General features: G+C 38.5%; 1 protein-coding gene across 1 annotated transcript; it reads left to right on the forward strand.

The window, feature by feature from the left end:
* The first annotated feature begins 1,722 nt into the window (after positions 1–1,722).
* Positions 1,723–7,035, forward strand: LOC132498389 (C-type lectin domain family 4 member E-like). The gene is given in 6 exon segments (XM_060111914.1): positions 1,723–1,759; positions 2,565–2,657; positions 3,257–3,346; positions 5,199–5,350; positions 5,967–6,082; positions 6,885–7,035. Coding segments are annotated over 6 exon segments (639 nt in total).
* Positions 7,036–10,215: the final 3,180 nt, after the last annotated feature.

Here is a 10,215-nt window from a genome sequence, read left to right on the forward strand (position 1 = left end):
AATATAAAACAAAAACCCCCAAATAATCCAGAACAATAGAATTAAACTTCTTACTGAGCCTCCAAAGTCTCAGAAGCTGTGTTATGATGTAAGAAATTGAGCTGAGTTTCAAAGTACGTAGTCATGCTACATGAGGCTTTCAACTGAGTTGGACCTGTAAAATAGCCTATTGGTCATCACTCAATAAAAGACATATAAATCCACAATAATAGACTGTTTAAGACCTGCAAATGAAAGAGGAAGGAAAAACATGACAGATGAAAAGAAATTCACATCACTAAGGTATAAATACATATACTATGTGCCCAGCTCTGTGCCAACTGGTGTGTCTCCTTTTCAGTTAACGAATGTGTAAAAGTAAAGATCAAAGTGAATAGAAAACTAGAACTACCATATGACCCAGCAATCCCACTCCTGGGCATATACCCTGAGAAAACCATAATTCAAAAAGATACATGCACCCCAATGTTCATTGCAGCACTAATTACAATAGTCAGGACATGAAAGCAACCTAAATGTCCATCAACAGAGGAATAGGTAAAGAAGATGTGGTACATATATACAATGGAGTATTACTCAGCCATAAAAAAGAACAAAATGATACCATTTGCAGCAACCTGGATAGATGTAGAGATTGTTATACCGAGTGAAGTAAGTCAGACACAGAAAGACAAATATCATATGATATCACTTATATGTGGAATCTAAAAAAAAGGGTACAAGTGAACTTATTTATGAAGCAGAAGTAGAGTCACAAATGTAGAAAACCAAGTTATGGTTATCAGGGGATAAGTGAGAAGAGAGATAAATTGGGAGATTGGGATTGACATATACAGCTATATATAAAATAGATAACTAATAAGAACCTGCTGTATAGCACAGGGAAATCTACTCAATACTCCGTAATGGTCTATATGGGAAAAGAATCTTAAAAAAAAAAAGTGGATATATGTATATGTATAACTGATTCACTTTGCTGTACACCTGAAATTAACACAACATTGTAAATCAACTAGACTCCAATAAAAATTTTTTTAAAAAGAGATCAAAGATCAAAGTGAAGTTGGGAGTGCAGAGGTAAGCTCCACAGGTGTCAAGGAAAAATTTAGGGATGAGTTAAGTCTGGAAGAAAGCAGAAAAATTTTATCGACCAAAATAAAACAATATATATATATTTTGTGTGTGTGGTGCACGGGCCTCTCACTGTTGTGGCCTCTCCCGTTGCGAAGCACAGGCTCCGGACGCGCAGGCTCAGCGGCCATGGCTCACGGGCCCAGCCACTCCACGGCATGTGGGATCTTCCCGGACCGGGGCACGAACCCGTGTCCCCCGCATCCGCAGGGGGACTCTCAACCACTGCGCCACCAGGGAAGCCCTGAAACAATATTTTTTAAGCCCCTCATATCTCCCTAAGGTCAGTCTGTTTTGTTGGTACTTAAAATGTTATCATTTCCCCATTCTGTTGTTTCCTGGAGTGAGGAGACTGATTTGCTGCCCAATAAACTCCCTGTCCTCCTTATGCAATAAAGGAAATCCTGACTTAAACACACAGCCACAGAGCAAGTTAATTTTCTTAAGTCTTAGGGTTGAGCTTCCTAAAATACAGTTAAAGTATTCATCCTTAAAGATTCTTTTTCTTTGAATCTTATCAACAAAACACTCTTATACTTAGAAACTGAGGAGAGAGACGGAGAGGAGGAGGGAGAGACAGAAAGAGAAAGAATGGATTCATCCAAATCATCTGCATCACAAAGCACAGGTAAAATTTGCAACTATCTCATTTCTTTCATAGATCTTTTTGTGGAAGACATGTTAAATATGTTGGGGATAGGACAATAGAAAATATCCAGTAGAGTAAAAGAGGAGAGACAGAGAATGAAAGAGAGGAAAATAAAAGAGGAGGGTTAGAAGACTAGATGTTACACTGGATTGCTGGATATTGGGTTTAGGGAGAGCTATGCTTTCCATAGTTCATTGTGTCCCATTGGGCAAGTCACTTGACATCTCTGCAACTCACTCTCCTTGTAGGTAAAATGTGTGATGGGAGGGAGGAGGAGAGGAACTGCTAGATCATCAATGTTTTATCTGACTCACTTACAAAGGACTTGGTCAAGGAGACACTGAAAAGAGGAGTGCAGGAGAGAGACAGGAAAATCAGGGAAGAGGGAGAAAGAGAGAGAGAAAGACAGGGAAAGAAAGGGAGAAATCCGGGAGAGTTTGAAAGGAAAAATTGCACATCTATCCAAGTCTATGAGTCAGAGTCTTAAAGTTCGTAATGAATTACTCCAGTGGTTGTATAAGTGTGGTCCCCAGGCCAGCAGCGTCCTCAGCTCCTGGGAACTTGCTGGCTCCATACCAGCTCTACTGAATTTTTAACTCTGGAGGTGAGGTCCCATAATCTGTGTTTTAACAAGCCCTCTAAATGATTCTGATGCATGCTGAAGTTTGAGAATTACTCAATATAGACAATGCAGGTAGAAGGAGAGAAGCAGGGTAATAGGAATTTCTTGTATCTCTTTTGTAGATTTTAAGGGAAGATTGACCCTGTCTATGTCTTTCTCCAGAAAGAGGATGCTTCTCTTCCCAAGTGTTCTTATGGACCGTTGCCGGGCTCTGCATCCTGCTACTGAGTGCCTGTTTTATCACCAGATGTGTTGGTGAGTTCTGAAGGTCAAATTCAAGCTCCGTGGTGAATATTAGGAGTGAATTCTTCCTTGTTGCCTGTGAGTTCTCTTCTCCCACAAAGGGTATTTCTATTCCAATTTCCCCCCTATTTATCTCAAGCCAGAAACCCCAACCAGTATAAAACTGTTACCCAATTTCAGTGACCTGTGACACATTTTTCACGGTATGCATCTTTTATCTCCTTAGTGGCCCTGAGTCCCCCACCCACATCCCCCTACCCTTGTCATTAGTGTAACCCTGCTCTGAGATCCTAGCCAGAGGCGCAACAAATCACTTCTTGGAAGGAAGGTTTGAGAGGTTAGACTTGGCGTAAGAGAGAGCGCAAACACATTTGTTTTCTTTGGGTCTTTGGGCCTGAAAAAAGTACGTTTACTTTCATAAATCAGGAAAACCATGAAATGTGAAATCTCTCTTCTTTCTTTGAGTAAGTAAAGCTCGGTTCCTCTCCATGCTGAAGGAAAAGTAGATAGTAAGGAAATATCATAATTATTGGTACTTTTATAACTACAGAGATGATATAATGTATTTTTATCAAGAGTAATGAACATTAACTGTGCCCCTTTCCTTACAGTGACATATCACACCTTTCAGCTCTGTGATGAGAAAAAGTTCCAGCCACCTGAGGATTCCACGGAGTTCTCCTGCTATAATGATGGATTAGGTATAATAGTCCTCAAATTTGAACAGCTAAATTTACACATCAACATTCTCTGGCTTCTAGATTGATTTGGGGATAAACAAAGTAGTCCTGTTAGGTCCTGTTTTTTAAAAGCAAAATGCAAAATCTTGCCTGTACTGTCAGAGAATAATGAGGAGTTGGGTAAGAGGACAGGAATAGGGCTTCCCTGGTGGCACAGTGGTTGAGAGTCCGCCTGCCCATGCAGGGGATGCGGGTTCGTGCCCCGGTCCGGGAAGATCCCACATGCCACGGAGCAGCTGGGCCCGTGAACCATGGCCTCTGAGCCTGCGCGTCCGGAGTCCGTGCTCCGCAACGGGAGAGGCCACAACAATGAGAGGCCCGCGTACCGCAAAAAAAAAAAAGAGGACAGGAATAAAACTCTGGAAGTGCAATTAGCATTGGGGCAGGACACTTTGCAGACATTATAGCAAACTTTTAAGAGTAAATTTGAGGTATATGTCTGAAGAGTCAATCTAGAAGTGGAAGGTGTTATTCCCAGAAGTGCACTTTTTGTTTTCATTCATCACCTGCTTCCACAATGAGGTGGAGAAAAAAAGTGCATGGAGTAGGAAATTTGGAAAAATACCTTATAAGTATGCTCCCTATACTCTTCCATATATTCCTCATCCAAGTCTTAGCAAAATGTTACATGACAGTAGAAAATGACTTCCTTCTCTGGGCTATAATTTCCTCACCATTAAATTGAGACAGACTATACTGTTTATTTATTTTTAATTTTTTAAATAGATCTTTATTGGAGTATAATTACTTCACAATACTGTGTTAGTTTCTGTTGTACACCAAAGTGAATCAGTCAATGCATACATGTCTCCATATCCCCTCCCTCTTGAGAATCCCTCCCACCCTCCATATCCCACCCCTATAGGTCATCGCAAAGCACCTAGCTGATCTCCCTGTTCTATGATGTTGCTTCCCCCAGCTAACTAGTTTATATTCAGTAGTGTGTATATGTCGATGCCACTCTCACTTCGCCCAGCTTCCCCCTCCCACCCCGTGTCCTCAAGACCATTCTCCATGTCTACATCTTTATTCCTGCCCTGCAACTATGTTCATCAGTACCTTTTTTCTTTTTTTTTAGATTCCATATATATGCATTAGAATACAGTATTTGTTTTTCTCTTTCTGACTTACTTCACTCTGTATGACAGACTCCAGGTCCATCCACCTCACTACAAATAACTCAATTTCGTTTCTTTTTATGGCTGCATAATATTCCATTGTATATATGTGCCACATCTTCTTTATCCATTCATCTGTCAATGGACATTTAGGTTGCTTCCATGTCCTGGCTATTGTAAATAGAGCTTCAATGAACATTGTGGTACGTCTCTTTTTGATTTATGGCTTTCTCAGGGTATCTGCCCAGTAGTGGGATTGCTGGGGTATATGGTAGTTCTATTTTTAGTTTTTTAAGGAACCTTCATACTGTTTTCCATAGTGATTGTATCAATTTACATTCTCACCAACAGTGCAGGAGGGTTCCCATAAACTTCAAAGACGTAAATTCTATAAGTCTAAGAACTGTAGCCCATCTGGACAACCAGTGTGGAGATTCTGTGGAGGGTAAATTGTTTGGGCAACATGAGAGGTGGTTGCTTAGAGGTCACTCAGATAAAATGCATAATTTTTCTCTGAACTTGGAAGTCTATGAACAGATAATAGGGTTCCATGTCAGTAGCATAACAGGGGTTCCAAGGCTTCGGACGATAAATGAGGAACTTTATGGGCCCAGAGGAAGGTTTCTGTTATCTTACCCAGTTCTGTAACTTACCCAGTTCTGTGAGGACCCTCACAGAAACTTCTCTCCTTCTAGGTTCAGTCAAGAATTGCTGTCCATTGAACTGGGTACATTTTCAATCCAGCTGCTATTTCTTTTCTACTAACACCATGACCTGGACAGCAAGCTTAAAAAACTGCTCGAGCATGGGAGCTCATCTGGTGGTTATCAACACATAAGAGGAGCAGGTAGTTGGGGTACAGCTTCCTCCAGTGCCAATGAAACACTCTTCACAGGACACATCCCTGTTTCCATACATGAGAACTGTATTTGGCCCACAGTTACTATTTGTTAAGTGAATTTACTGAAATACATGCTGTTCTTCCCATTTCTGTAAGTCAATACCAACTTTATTTTCATTACTAGAAGAAACTAGAAAAAAAGGAACTTCCACGTTCAGTTCCTTAATTAGTAAGGCAGGAAAAAAGAGGGTTGGGACTGCATTTTAGAATGACCAGTATGTTTATAAACATGTGAAAGAGGGCAAGCAAAATGTCCATGATCTTTAAGCTATGATTTGTAATGTTTTGGGTTACCAATAACAGTAGATAAACTTTGACTGTGTTATTGAGAACCTCCTTCTCTGTTGAAGGTTCTTTTTCATTGGTTTAATTTTATGTTATGTATGTTTTACCACAATAAACAAATCAGGAGGTAATCCTCTATGATCTTACCATTTCAGGCCCATTTTTCTGTCATCTCTAGTCTAGATCCGACTTTATTTCTTTTAATAACAATTATGTTCAACATTTGTTCAGAATTGGAATAATTGATCTCCTCATATTTTGTGTGTATCTTCCATAGGAATTCCTTCACAGTATGAAACCTAAAAAGAAAGAGTTTTATATTGGACTGACGGACCAGGTGACTGAGGGCCAGTGGCAATGGGTAGATGGTACACCTTTCACAAAGTCTCTGAGGTAATTTCCTTCTTGTAGTAGAATTATAACACTAGCCCAAAGTGTAAAGTTAGACCACCATTGAGGAGAGTCTTCAGAACTTCCTTCTGGTCCAGGAGGTATATTCAAGTCCATTCTTGGTGATATTAGATGCAAGAAGGGAAAGAGCTGATGTGGAAGACAGAAAAGAGAAGCACAAGGATCTACTGCTCCCATCTCCTAGAACTAGCTCAAGAATAAAGGGGAAATAACAGATGAAATGAGAAGAGGCTTAGAATTGTGCACTAATTCATTGGAAATGCATGCAAGACAAAGAGTGGAATTCGTAGTCTTATGCCCACAAACTGCAGTCAATGAGACAAAAACAGTGATTTGAGAAAGACAGATTCTTATGGAGTAAAAGTAGGATGCTCTGATCCTTTAAAACATTGTTTCACTATAGCACTGTAACATGACTGAAGTATGTGCCTCAGTTAATACAAACTCTGTAGAATAAAGGGAACAAACAAGATATGAGATATGAGTATGAAGGAAACAAATCCATCAGGATATCAAACCTTCCCATAACATCTCATTCTGGATCTAACGCCATGAGACATCATAGCAGAACAGAAAGTCAGAAAGATCCAGTTTAACTTCACTGTTCACAAACTCTGTGACTTAGAGAAATGGTTTAGCTTTTCTGAGATTCCTTTTCTTTATCAATAAGAGATTATAATCCCTGCCTCACAAAATTGTTGTGAAGTTAAATAACACAAATGTAATTTGCCTAGTTTACAGGTTACTTTACCTCTTGTAAATCTCCCATGTCTCTCTCTTTCAGCTTCTGGGATATAGGAGAGCCCAACGACATAGTTACAGTGGTGGACTGCGCCACCATAAGAGACTCTTCAAATCCAAGGCAAAACTGGAATGATATGCCCTGTTTCTTCAGTATGTTTCGGATTTGTGAAATGCCAGAAAGAAATAGTTGAACAGAGAAAAATCTCCAAGACAGAAGGCACAACTTAAACATATAAATGAGAAGGAAAAAGTGATAATCACAGCCACACAACTCCAACATAAGAAAAGTGTGCATTGCACTTTATAAGGACTTCATAAGTGTTTGTTGCTTTGATGTAAATAAAAATACATAGTTTTGAATGTTGTAATTCATGATATTGACAGAAGTGCATTTTTCTCTACATCAGTCTTGGGATTTCTCAGAATTTACCAAGCTTCTCTAGCAATGTTGTGGGGGGGGGAAGGAGTATTCCTTTCTCCTTTTGGTACATTTGCTTCAGTTATGAGTATTTGTAAGAAAATACAGGGACACAGAGCACGCTCCAAATCCAGCAAAGAAGAGGATTTTGGAAAGTGCCTTGAACAATTCGAAATCCGGCTCTGTGTCATGTCTACTTTTTTTTTTTTTTTCCACTTTTTTTTTTTTTTTTTTTTTTGCGGTATGCGGGCCTCTCACTGTTGTGGCCTCTCCCCGTTGCGGAGCGCAGGCTCCGGACGCGCAGGCTCAGCAGCCATGGCTCACGGGCCCAGCCTCTCCGCGGCATGTGGGATCTTCCCGGACCGGGGCACGAACCCGTGTCCCCTGCATCGGCAGGCGGACTCTCAACCACTGCGCCACCGGGTAAGCCCCATGTCTACTTTTTAGTTCCTGAAAAGTCTGTCTTCTCTTCTCAATTTCATCCTGTTTTTCACTCCCTACCTAAGCATATCTCCTCCCTATGTTCTCCTATATAATAAGTAGGAAACTTCTTCAAGTCATGAAACGTATTCCTGCAAAAAAGACTGGTGTGGACTTTCCGGCCAAAGGCATTTACTGCACCTTCTTAGAAAGATCATGCTAACCTTCAGCTCCAAAGAGACTGTCAACCAGTCTACTCATTCCAGGAACTCCATTTCCTCTCTATTCTCTTCCATTGACTAACTGGATCGCACCCAAATTTGTATCTATTGCTTAGCCAGAACCAGAGTCCAATAGTCAAATTATTCTAAGAGAACAGTCAACTTGACACTTTCCTGTCTCAAGCCTATCCACTTATTCCATAATATTCTATCAATACTGACAAGATTATTCAAGAATATATAAATAACATGGCAGCTTTTGTAACTATGTTTCTTGCACACAGCACCATAAAGAGATCCTTGAAATCATTGGAATGTGTAATCATTGAATGGGAAAATTCAACTGAACAAGTGAATATATTAGCTTTCTTTACAAACATTTATTTCTCTTAGGCATACATAACAATCTGTAGTTTTGAAATCAATATGCCTTTAAAACAAAAGTCATTCAACCTGAAAGTAATCCAATAAAAATATCTTCAACTTTCTAATTTCTTTTTTTCATCTCATAAGTATCAATGAGGAAACATTGAAAAACGTGTGGAAATTTTTTGTTCATTGTTGTTGTACTTCAGGTGGCTATAATTATCTTACATTTTATATCGATATTGAAAGACATATAAAAATATTAATGTATATTATTTCACCATTTATAATTTAAGTTATACAACTAACTCTGTCTTCAAAGCTTGGCAAGAAAAGAAACAATTGTTAAGGGTTTATTTGCTAAAGTAAAGATCATTAGAACCTAAATTATTTATCAGGAAAATTCTTCTTTGAGAAGGAAATCATCCAATTGAAACTGTTTTTAAATATCGTATTTTATAGGACTACATAAATACTTAGGCACCAGAAAACCCAAAAAGTTGCAAAAAATAAAGAGTATTTAATCATTCATATTCCCAAGACCATATTCCCCAAATAAACCACTGTTACAACTTAAATACTATTACCATTGGGGTCCCCAATTTTTTTAAAAGTAAAAATCACTGTACTACATCTTATAAAAATGATATATATTTATTATTAGAAATTCCTACAGAGCACAACTGTATAAAGATGAAAGTGAAAAAAATTCAAATCCCAAGTTGATATAGTTAGAAGTCATACAACAGATGAGTCTTTTAAAACATTAAGTTTAATTTTACTTGAATTTAACAAATAAAAAAATTGAGGTGAAATTTAAGAATTCTTGAACTTCAAGAATTTTATAGGTCTTATAGATTGCCACAAAAAAAATTTTCCTGAAGGGTCCCTAAAAGAAAAGTGATAAGGAATCAAGTAAAATGTTCTTCTTGCTCTCCTATTTCTTCCTCTTCCCACCCCCCTTTTCCTTTCTCAACAATATAGCCCTAAAATCGTTCATTGGATGGGGCATAGCTAGGTAGCTTTTGCATGTGCATGTGTGAATGCATGGGGGGAAATAGAAACATATATAGATATACATATAAGAAACCAATAATCATAGTTACTTTGAAGAGGCATTTAGGGGTTCAGGGTGGATGAGAGATTCACCTTATACTTTTATTAATTTTTTTACTGTTTGCCTTTTTAATGCACACATACATTACATTTTCAAAGATAAAAAGTGTTTAGATTTTTTAAGTGTTTCAAAGTTCTAAGACTCTTGCAATGTCCTAAAGAAATAGGCAATTATTTTTATAAAATTACTATCAGCTGTCTTAAAGAAATTGTGAAGACTAGGAGAGGTGCCATGAGACTTGAGAATAGACTGAAAGGGACCAAGTGTGGAAACAGGGAGAACAATCAGAAGGCCATTGCAATAATCCAGGTAAGAGAGATGGTAACTTGGTCTGTGAGGGTAGCCATGGAGGGAATGAAAAATGAACAGCAGCGGGAGAAATAGATTAGAGGTATAGATGTAGACACAGATGTATAAAATCACAAACAGGTCATATTTTATCGACAACTGAATCTTTAAATACAGTTTTATACAAATGAAAAATGGATAATATTAACTATACAAGCCTATTATCATTTACATAAATTTATTTCAACAAGTTTTGTAGATTTGTGCTATGTAATTTATGGCTAACACAGTTAAAGTCACTTGTTGCTATTTCAGTTAAAAGTATCAGCTTTAAACACAGACACACACAAACATGCACACAATCAATCAATCAATCAAACGCTAATATTCCAAACTTACAAGATCACTAATTTACAGAATAAATACTATTTTTAAAAATAGTGGTAAGGGGCTTCCCTGGTGGCGCAGGGGTTGAGAGTCTGCCTGCCGATGCAGGGGACACGGGTTCGTGCCCTGGTCCAGGAAGATCCCACATGCCGCG

Source organism: Mesoplodon densirostris, chromosome 11, assembly GCF_025265405.1.
Source record: "Mesoplodon densirostris isolate mMesDen1 chromosome 11, mMesDen1 primary haplotype, whole genome shotgun sequence".
Classification (NCBI taxonomy): domain Eukaryota; kingdom Metazoa; phylum Chordata; class Mammalia; order Artiodactyla; family Ziphiidae; genus Mesoplodon; species Mesoplodon densirostris.